The sequence below is a fragment of the Solanum lycopersicum genome, chromosome 12, assembly GCF_036512215.1.
Source record: "Solanum lycopersicum chromosome 12, SLM_r2.1".
Taxonomy (NCBI): Eukaryota; Viridiplantae; Streptophyta; class Magnoliopsida; order Solanales; family Solanaceae; genus Solanum; species Solanum lycopersicum.
Genome location: NC_090811.1, coordinates 50069525 through 50080683, shown reverse-complemented (window position 1 = coordinate 50080683; position 11159 = coordinate 50069525). Strand labels below are relative to the sequence as shown.

Genomic DNA, 11159 nt, shown 5'->3' with positions numbered 1-11159 from the left:
TTACATATGTGGGAGAAAATTTGGATGAAGACTCAGATTTGTCTTCGATAGCCTTTGTGATAAAGTCCTTCAATTGATTGATTGGAATCAAACCTTCAGCGGAGGTATGAATTTCTTTAATCTTTGTTTGCTTTACACAAGACTCTCCTTCGTCTTGAACTTTAGGAAGCTTCAGAGGTGCTTGACTTGATCTTCTTTCAATCATGTTATCTATCTTATTTGTTAGCTTGAAAAGTTTAGTATCTTGTTTATGTGCGCACTTTGTTAGGTCTTCAATTACTTTAGTTAAGCTTGCTAGTTGTTCTTCTACAATGGAATACATTTTGATATTCTATGATGCTTGAAAAGTTGAGACGAGAGGTAGAGATTGTCCAACTGGGTGTGCCAATTTGTTTACAAAATTTTTTAAAGTGACTAAACATAAATTGCAATAACAAATAAAATATGAAGAAACATGATTCTATTGATAAAGATTGCGGGTGCAATTATGTTCATCCCTTAATTTTACTCTCCTAAAATTTATCCATGATTCGAGGACCGCTAGTGAAGTATTTCTCGAAATACAAAGATTTAGATTTCATATCAATATGAATATCCCATTAACTTGAAGAATATTCGAGATATCGATCTCTTTAAAAATGCCCAAGATTTATGAGATATTTGAGATGCTTTTTAAGGGAATTTAGTATCTTTTATATAGACATAAATTAGGGTTTAGGGTTGAGTAGCCTCCGAGAATTCTAACTGAAACTAAACACACCTTCTAGAGTCCCAATTCGAATTAAACCCGTCTTGTAGATTCTCACAAAATTTCAATGTCTACACTTGATTAAGAGTAAAATATTCACAACACTTTTACGTAAATCATTGATTGTTTTTTTGTTGAAGGAAATAATTACTACTACATGAGAACTTCAATGTTTAGGTCAACAATTTATTTCTCACAAAATGAAATTCTTCAACAAGCAAGTAGATCACACACTGCACGTTAATGATCACAAGCATTTGTACATAATTGATGGTTGAGTTCCTAAGTAGTTTGTTTGAATGAATTTGCTTTCAACATCATTTACTTGTAGATTTGCGAATAAGAGTCACCTTCTTCTCTAGTACGTGCACCACGATAGACTCCACATCTGCAATATTCAGTTGAAATCTTAAATGGATCAATATATGATTATCTCATGCCTTCTTCCAAACACTGTTATACCTTTTTCTCAACTTTTTCCCCCAGTAAGATACACGTTTTCTTCCTATTTACTACCTCTATCCGTAATTACTCGTTCATTTCTGAATTGAAAGATGTATTAAGAAAACAATGATTGACATATGAGTGCACTATTTAGAACTATAATTGTGCAGTGGAAGAATAAAAAATTAAGATTTTCAAAATATTCTATCTTTTTCAGAGTAATTAATTGAGGTATAATAGGTAAAAAAAATGTCATTTCTTGATTGCCAAAATTGACAAATAATTAGGGTTAGAACGAGTAGATGTTATTCTTAGTAAAAATATATGGTCCTCACATTTGTCATTTTTCACAAAATCAATGCATAAATTTTGGTATTTTACCTTTGAGAGTTACTTGTCCAATTTTGACTTTTTATTTGTCATTTTTGTTAAATCAAGAAAAGACAACATTTTGTTGCCTATTATATCCTCAATTTATTTAATGAGTTGCTGTTTCTGAAAAAAAGTCGAACCTCTTTGATGAGTAAATTGATTTTGAAATTCTATCTATTAATAGAGGTATAATGATAAACTCATTATATTAATTATTATTTTATTAAGAGGTGTGTAAAACTGAAAATTGACAAGTAAATAAGGGCAAATGGAGTATTGACTTTAAAATCGTGAAACATAGAAAAACTAAATGATTAATTCATGTTCATTATTCAATTTAACAAAGTGAAATAAATTAGCTATGTTCATTTATTGAATTTGACTTCAAGAAGTTTTATTAGATAAGAATAAAATGGTAAACTTAAATCGATTCTTAAGGGATATCAAAATTTAAAATAGTGACATATAAATAAAAAAGGAGGAAGTTTTTCAATTTAATAAAATGAACTTAAAACACTATTTTATGATCAAACACATAGTATATCGATAGAAAAACTAAATGATTGATTCATGTTCATAAGTTATTTTAATTATATTTAAGATAATTACGTTCATTTATTAAATTTGACTTAAAGAAATTTTATTAAATAAGAATACAATAATAAACTTATTTAGATTCTCAAGAAACATGAAATCTAAGATGGGTTACGTTTCATTTGAAACAGAGGAAGTTTATTTCTATGCACAATTTCAATATTTAAAAAAATCTAACTTCAAACTTTGTTTCTTTCAAAAATCACATTATTAAATAACTCACCTTCAATATTTGAAATTACACTAGAAACTCTGTTTTGACAGTGGGTACATCTTAGATCTGCATCTAATATCACTTCCTGAATCTGCATTTCATCACCAAAATAAATCAACTCAAAGCCTTGTGACTTTTTAGATTAAAAAGTCTATTAATTTCCTAATATCACAAACACATCAAACCAAGGAAAAGACAAAAGCAAGAAAATTAGTAGCAATATAATCCCATATAAGGATTTCATTTAAAACACAAATAATCACAAACTATGAGACAAATCTATTGCTAACTGAAAATCTTCATAACTCAGTTGGTGGTGACTTACCAGAGGAAGTGCCAAACATTTGGTGGAAGTTTGAGGAAGTGTCAATCTTTTAGGCTTATTTTGGAGTTTGAGTTTAGAAAGCTCCTTCTTAGCCCAGGAAACCAGAGCCATCAATAGCTAAGTTAAAGAATTTTGTCAATGACAAATTGTTATTAATGAAATGTATACATTTTTGTTGATGGAGAAATTGCATCTTTTTGAAGCTAACCCTAAATTATAGCCAGAGCAAGAGTGATAGACATTGCACATACAAAACCACATGTTAAGAAGACAAAGTGACATTAAACCTTGACAAAGATGCTTACCTCTTCAAAAGTAGCCCCACATGCATTATTTTCCCAATGCCTTTTAGGCCCTGACGTTCATAATTGTTCTTTTGCATTCATTTCTTTGTCAATAATTCTACACGTTAAAAGCAATTGTACATTTAGAATTAGATGTCCCTCTTATTGGGCGGCTCTAACTTTTCTTTTTACTTTCTATTTTATATTTATATTGAAATTTAGTTAAATTAAATTAAAATTTTGTATTAAAAAATAAAATATTTTTTAGCAAAGACTAATTCATATTCAAACAAATGTAAATATAAAATTTTAAATTCAAAATAAAAAAAAATTATCACTCCATCAATAAAGCAAGCTCTAAGTAATGCATCCTCATTAATGAGGATGTAACACAAATACGGAGTTGGTAGATCAACCGACTTTCTTATGGTGCTCAGAGATGATACTCTCTATTTATGTAGTTCCTATCTATTAAAAGTAAATGTATTAAAAGTAAATCTATTAAAAGTAAATGTATATTTTTATTTATTCAAAAGACATAGATCATACAAATTTATAATTTTATTTTAATTATTTATATATTCAAGAATAATTTAAAAAAAGATTCAGAGGGTAAAAATAAAAAGTGGTGTTCAATTGATCTCCTAAACTTTTTTTAAGGAATATTCATTACATTAACAATTTACTTATTTTAAAATGAAGCGAGTATATTATTTATTTCCCAATTTTTTCAAATGAATGAATGGAATATAATCAATATACTTTCTTTGTTCTAATCGTTACATTTGCTTTTCTATAATTAAACAATTTAAGTTTAACCTAGAAAATGCTTATAGAATTTTTAAATTTTATAAAATAAAATATATATACATTTATAAATTACGTAGAAAGTACTATAAGTCACAATAATTAATAACATAAAATATTTCAAAAATATATAAAAAATTTAGAATCAAAATAAATTTATTTAAATTTTGAAATTTAAAATATTTCACCGAGTAATAATTATATGGGTAAGTCCTCGATACACCGACAACTACAAGATATTTACAATTATTGTATAAAAAAATGATGTAGCTAACTTACTCCCACGATCCAAGTTACTCGACAATGTAATTAAAAAATTTATCTACCCCATAAATGGATATAACTTTAATCTAAACTTAAATCCTTTAAAATAATACTTATTGTTTGTTCTGATAGCTTGTCTTGTAAGATGCTAGGTATCACCCACTTTCTATTATTAAAAAATAATCTAGGCTGACCCCAAACTGCTAGGTATAAAGTGTTTATTAAAGAGAGATGTCATCATTGTTAGGTGCATGATGATGGAACAGAATAACTAGAAGGAAAAAATAATACTGCTTCTATTTTATATTAACTGATTTTTTGGAGTCTTTTTATCATTTCAAATAATAAAATTGTTTAAAGTTAAAGGTGTATGTTTGATTTTTTTTCATATTTATTATTTACTTTTATGAAGTTTGATATTTTTTAGGAGATAATTATACTAGATATAAAGTTATATTTGTAATTTTACAAAATCCAATAATGACAAGTAAGATTTAAATTATACCTTAAAATAATATTTTAATAAGTGTGCATTGCATTATAAATTCAATTAGTATGAAATAGAGGGAAGAGATTCAAACGCTCAAAACCTCTTCTTTTTCATGCTGTTTCCCTTAATATTCAATCAAATACACCAATGTAATTTAAATTCTTCCCTGTCAGTGTTAAAAGAAGGAATCCATGTGGACAAGCGTTGAAAATAGTTTATAAAAGGGAAAATGTATTAGAGTTTTGTCCTGATTTTTTTGCCTCATTTGAAATTTATTTTTCTCTTGAAGAAAGATTAAAATATTACCATAAATGCAAGCTTCAACTTTTCTTGAAAGGAAAATATAAATCTCTACCATATTTGGTTTATTCTTTCCTTACAGGAGAAGTTTGGAGATCTATAAATTAAATATACACATTCTCATAACATATAACACAATAACATCCATAATATAGTCGTATTCAAGAGTCTTATTTGTGCGGAGATTTTCTCGTAAACATATTTATGTTTTGTTTAAATTATTTTATTTGAATATGTAGGTCGCTTGACGAAACCATAATAATTATATGTTTTGTATGTTTTTATTTGTCGTCTGATTTGCGAGACATATAATTTGCAATTATAAGTTTCCGCACGACGCCCTAAAATACTTTCGAACCCAACAAGTAGTATCAGATAACATGATTTAATGTTCCAATGATTCAACAAGATTGAAAACATACTCAAGATGGTTTCAAATCAATTTTTAATCAATTTGATGATAAAGCAAATTTTTGTCTAGCCACATGTGGAGAAGAAGTTTTAATTATATTTTCAACATTCCTGTTATTGCAATTCAAAAATAAAAACAAAATATTTCAAAATCATTTTAACCCATATATCTTTAGACTTTATTTTTAAGTATGACAAACAACATTTATGAAGACTATGTGAAGACCAAGACTATCATGCATATGAAGAAGGTCGATCAAATTTTGTCAAGATAATCCAATCAAAAGGAGAGATTTATTGGGATTCTTTTATGATTTTCTTACGTTATTTGAAATTCATTTTTCTCTTTAATGAAAATAAAACTATTACCACAAATCCTTCAACTTTTCCTGAAAATAAAATATATTTTTTTCTTCGATATTTGATTTATTCTATCCTTAGAGGAAAAAAAATTAGAAATCTATAAATTGAAGATTCATATTCTCATAAATAACACAAAAACATCCACAATGTAATCATTTAAAAGTCTTATTTATAGGGAGATTTTCTCCTAAACATATTTACTTATTTAACATATTAGTTTTCAATATACAAGTCTTGACGAGACCATGTTATGATCGAGATCCCCAAATCGTAACACGGTGTACTTGACCCCGAAAGGGTCTCGTACAAGCTTTTAGCATAATCATAACATAAGATCATATAAAATGTGGAATAATTTAAAACGTTTAAGATACTCAATCATTCATTTTCATAAATCGAAAAATGGAAGTCTTCTCTAACTCTTTTGTCTCAAACCGTCTAACATGACATGAATACTAAACTTTGGGATGCAGCATACAAAGTCTTAAATATAAAAATAAATAATGTAAAGGTAAGTAGATGTTGTCCAAAGAACTATGAGGATTCACAAAGATCTTCAATCTTCCTTAGATCCTTGATACTCTAGCCACCAATAGCAGCTCAAAGCTCCAACCCTTAAATTTGGTTAGAATGTAGGCAATATACATTAACACAAAGGTTAAGCAATAAGTCTTTTCCACCATAAGAGCACCATAATTGTTAATAACCTGAAGATACACTTGTATAATGCATGAAAGACATCCCATACTACCCTTCATACCAAGCATAGACTTGAAATCATCTAAGTCACAGTCACCCTCTTATTGTCTTACTTAAAAGCTTACTTCATCTACACAAGGGAACTACCACCTAGTCAAACTATCTTGGATGGAAACTATTGCAACAACCCAAGATAAGTCATACTACATAAGGGAACAATTGGCAACTAGCCTCAAGTCATACTTGTGTCATGTATGGATAACATCCCACAATACTATCCACACTAAGTACTTTAAACTGTTATGAATGTCAACTAGTTGGGGTCTAATCCCTCTATTCTATTTACACTTTTCAAGGCTACCAAGGAATAACCCTTACCCTCTAATAGGCTAGTAATCTACTAACATGACCTTTCTATGCTAAGTCAAGCTACTACGGAGACATACTATCATACTAGTCCAAGCTATCCAAAGAATAACCCTCTAAAAGGCTAGACCATGCTATCTTCTTCCTAACATAGCTAGACTAAACTAATCTAACTACATTTGAAGACACACTATCATGCAAATCTAAGTAATTCTAGGAAAGGTATAGGTGCCCTATCCTAGCTACCATGAAATAGTTCTAAACCAAATAACACATGCTATTCTTAAAAGTGTACTAAATTACAAATGGAAGCTATCCATAGGAGAGTATGATTCTCAACCCTAAGCTATCCTTAGGATAATAGGAGTGCTCAATCCCAAGCTACCATGACTAACCTAACTCAAGCTATCCTTGAAATGCACCTTGCATGCAAGTAAGGCTACCCTTAAGAGAGTACGAATCCTCAATACTAAGTTGCCCTTAGGAGAGTATGGATCCTCAGCAGTATACCTTAGGAGAGTATAAGTCCTCTATCCCAAAGCTACCATGAAATGGTCTTGGCCCAACCAAGTTAAGCTACCATGAAATGGTCTTGGCCCAACCAAGTGAAGCTACCATGAATGCATCCTAATAATGTTAGTTCAAGCTACCCGTGGGAGAGTATAAATCCTCAATTCTAGTCTACCATGACTACTACTAACTCATGCTACCATGACATGCATTCTACAATGTTAGGTCAAGTTATCCCTTGGGAGAGTACAGATGATCCGTCCCAAGCTATCAACATTGGTCTTATCCTACTAAGCCAAGCTATACATGAATGAAACACAAGCCTCAACTTCAAGCTATCCTACCTTGGTTTTGTCTTGCCAAGTCATGCTACACATGATGGGATCCTAGGTCACAACTTCAATCTGTTATTAGTCTAACATGCTTTGATTTATTTTAGGTTATTATGTCAACCTAGAATCCTTCTATGTGAGAGAACTTTATTCTCCTTGGTTATTCATGTCTAAGTGTATTAGAGAAAGATAATACTCAATCAAGATAACCTTATGTTGTCTTTATCCCCAAAGACCTAAAAACAATGTCTACAAGCCCTATTTTCAAGACTAACTTCATTCTATCATCATTCATGTCTAAATTACAAGTTATTCAATCATGATTGTTCATTACAAGATGATTCTAGTTATACTTGATCATAAAGGTTAAATTCTAAATTTACAAGTCAAGATCCTTTCTGTTTAATCAAACCTAGTTCAATTTTCATATTTAGATGATCCTAACTATGATCAATTAGTATTCAAGATAATTGAATTAGGAAGATCAATTTAGAACCTTCAACATTGCCTCTATTGGCATAAACACACAAAGATCACTTTCATCGCTTAGATTAGGATTCATAATAGAATTCACCTCAAAACATAATATAATCATCAAATAAATGTTATTTAAACATAATTGAATGCTATCCACTAGATTGGAGTCACAATCAATCCCTACCCACAATGCAATCACAACCCTAGCTAGATTTTGGTATTTGGATTCACAATTGGAGAAAACTATGGGGGGATACATGGGTGGAAGAACCCATGGATGAATAATATTCAAATACCTTTTATAAATGCCCAAAATAATCTTAAATCCAATGGAGAATCGACTTAGATGCTGCCTCTCTTCTTTCTCTTCTTCTTCTTCTTCTTCAATTCTAGAGAGATGATTTTTTGGAGACAGTTTTGGGATCTTTAGGTGAGTTAATTAGAATGATTAGTTTAGGGTTTATTTAAGCATATATTAGTTTTTAAATAAACTATTAAATGACCTACATTAACCCCTAATTATTAACTAACTTAAACCCTAAACACTCAACTAAAAACTAAAAGTTGAAAAATTGGCAGCACCTATGACCTGGCCATCTACGGACCGTAGGTTGGACTACTGTTCGTTGTTTAGGTCCGTGGTTTGGACCTCCAGATCAGCATTTTCATTCCTGATCCACGCCCAAGATCAAGGTTCCATGGATTGATCTACAGGCCGTGAATTGGGGTCGTGAATCAAGCTATTTTGATAGCTTTTTGGCCAATGTTGGGTCCTCCTCAAGGACCCCTTGGGTGGTCCTAACTGGATGTTTAACCCATAATTATGTCCATCTAAGTATAAGAACCATTTATATTGATTTTAACCTTCATACAACACTCCAAAAGTCCGCCACAAGACTCTACAACACACTAGTTCATCTTTCTAGTTCGACTTACTAGTTTCGGGCGTTATAGTCGTTTCTTAACGTTTGACCTCTAAAATCCTCAATCTAACTTGAATAACCATTTTATCATTTAAAAATGTTTTCAAATATAAATTCACATGTCAGGCTCTAGTGTCACCTACTTAATTCCATTAGACAATATCTAGGTCTGACTAGGTTCTATGGGGTAATGTAGACCATATTAATAATATCCCTTTAGTATGTTTTTGTTTATTGTCTGATTTTTCAACCATATGATTTACAATTTTAAGCTTTTGCATGATGCTCTAATCACTTTTGAACACAACAAAAAGGTCAAAAGTACCTTCTAAGAAACTAACCCAATAAACATTAACCCATTTTCCTTACACATATTCTCAAAATATAAACTTCCCCTCTGATTGTTCTTCATTTCACTTACCCATTCATTTTTCCACCCTCCCCTCTGTTGTTTTTTCAAGGTCATCTCTCTTTCCTTTGCCTAGTATAGTTCTTCTAATGTCATAAAGTAGTTATTTGTCTCAAATAAAATGTTTCTTTCGGTTGGTAGTGAAAAGTCTGATTTTGAGTACTAATTTGATACAGGAAGATGCTTTCTTTGATGTACAAAACAAAAATAGGATAATTTCTATAAACTCTTTTAGGGTAATATAATCACCAATGATAGAAGATACATGAAAGGGATTAGAAAGGACTCCAGGACCCATATCGAATCTCATGGACACATAAAGAGTAAAACTGATAACATAGATCCTTAATTAAGTAAATAATTCACATAAAAATTAAAGGCTTTCAACATACTGGTCATAAAATCTGGAAAACCCTCATGATCTTATCGAGTATGAAGTGCTTAGAATTTGTTTTGATTAGGATCACTCAAACTCAAACCACTAGGTTGGTCTTGACAACAATCTCTCCCCTTAGTAGAAATCAACGAACAATCTCTCCTCTTGTGACCACTTCTCCCACAACTAAAGCAACCATCCATACTGGAGAAACATTTTCCATCATTTTTGTTCCCAGAACTAGTGCAAGTAGTCAGAAAATATCTACCACAGTAACCTTCTTAAGGTTTATGGTTAGACATTCTATATTTTCTGAACTTCGAGGTTTGAGAACTAGAAAAACCTTGACCGAAAAACCTTTTTCGAAATATAGAACGACCATGCCCACCAGACCTCAAATGGGAAAATTCTCCATCACAAGTCCTTGCCTCCCTACAATTCTCCTTTAGTTTTTCACTAACAATTTTTTTGGATGTGGGTCATATGGTGTTACAACACTCTTTGAATACCATTTTGGGCACACGAGATACAAACTTACTAAACCTTGGCCTAGAGTCGACAACCATAATCGGAATGTACTTAACAAATTAACCAATTGAGTGAACATCAAAGAATATTTCTTTACACTCATATTTCCTTGTCAATGATTATTGAACTCCAGCACCTTATTGTAACACTCCGCTATTTGAAAGAGCTAGAATTGGAAAGAACCATTTTTGGAAAGAATGAAAACTGAAATTTGGCAAAGTTATGTTAAGTAGAAATTTGGGTCAACTTCAAATGACCATAATTCCCATTACAAGATAAGTTAGGTGTTTCATAAGATACCAAATAAAATTATTTGAATTATCTTTCCAAATCCACCAATTTTTCTAATTTTGGTGAGATTTTTTTCTTTTGGAGAATCCCCTTTTGATTGTTTTCGTTATTCTAGTTCATAAGGGTATCATGGGTTTATCGTGATATCCATCTCAGTTGTTAGAGGCTTCATAGACATTTAATTATCGTTAGTTCATCAGTTTTTTCCATTTCTAGTGTTGGTGTTGAGACTTGACTTGCCATTTTGGCTAGTTAAATATTTCTTCTAAAACATTCTAAGTTTATTTCATGAGTTTATCTTTTCATACTGTTTCATGTTATTTAAGTCTTCCGCTAAGAGTTAAGACAGGGTAATGGTTCGTTTGGGGCCAACAATGGTTCTAGGGTGCCTTTCCTTCCTAGGGTATAGGCTCGGGACGTGACAAACTTGGAATTATATCATAGAGTTTCAGAGTCCTAGGGTGTCTATGAAGTCGTTTCTGTGGTGTCCTAGTTTTCAGTGTGAAGCGCGACATATCTATAATCAAGAGACTTTGATATTTAGGAACTATCTCGCTTCTTTCATGCTCATTTCTTGCGATAGAGTTTATCTCTAAAAAAATTCTGCTAATTTGTGCTTGCGCATGTTTTTC

At 30.9% G+C, this 11159-nt stretch overlaps 1 protein-coding gene across 1 annotated transcript; it reads right to left on the bottom strand.

The window, feature by feature from the left end:
- Window positions 1-853: 853 nt before the first annotated feature.
- On the bottom strand, window positions 854-3407 carry LOC101259918 (uncharacterized). Its single transcript, XM_010315899.4, has 3 exons — window positions 2698-3407; window positions 2382-2463; window positions 854-1136 (listed from the first exon to the last, which is right to left on the bottom strand). Exons 1-3 carry the CDS (start codon window positions 2806-2808, stop codon window positions 1066-1068), a joined length of 264 nt encoding a protein of 87 aa, XP_010314201.1. The 5' UTR covers window positions 2809-3407; the 3' UTR covers window positions 854-1065.
- Window positions 3408-11159: the final 7752 nt, after the last annotated feature.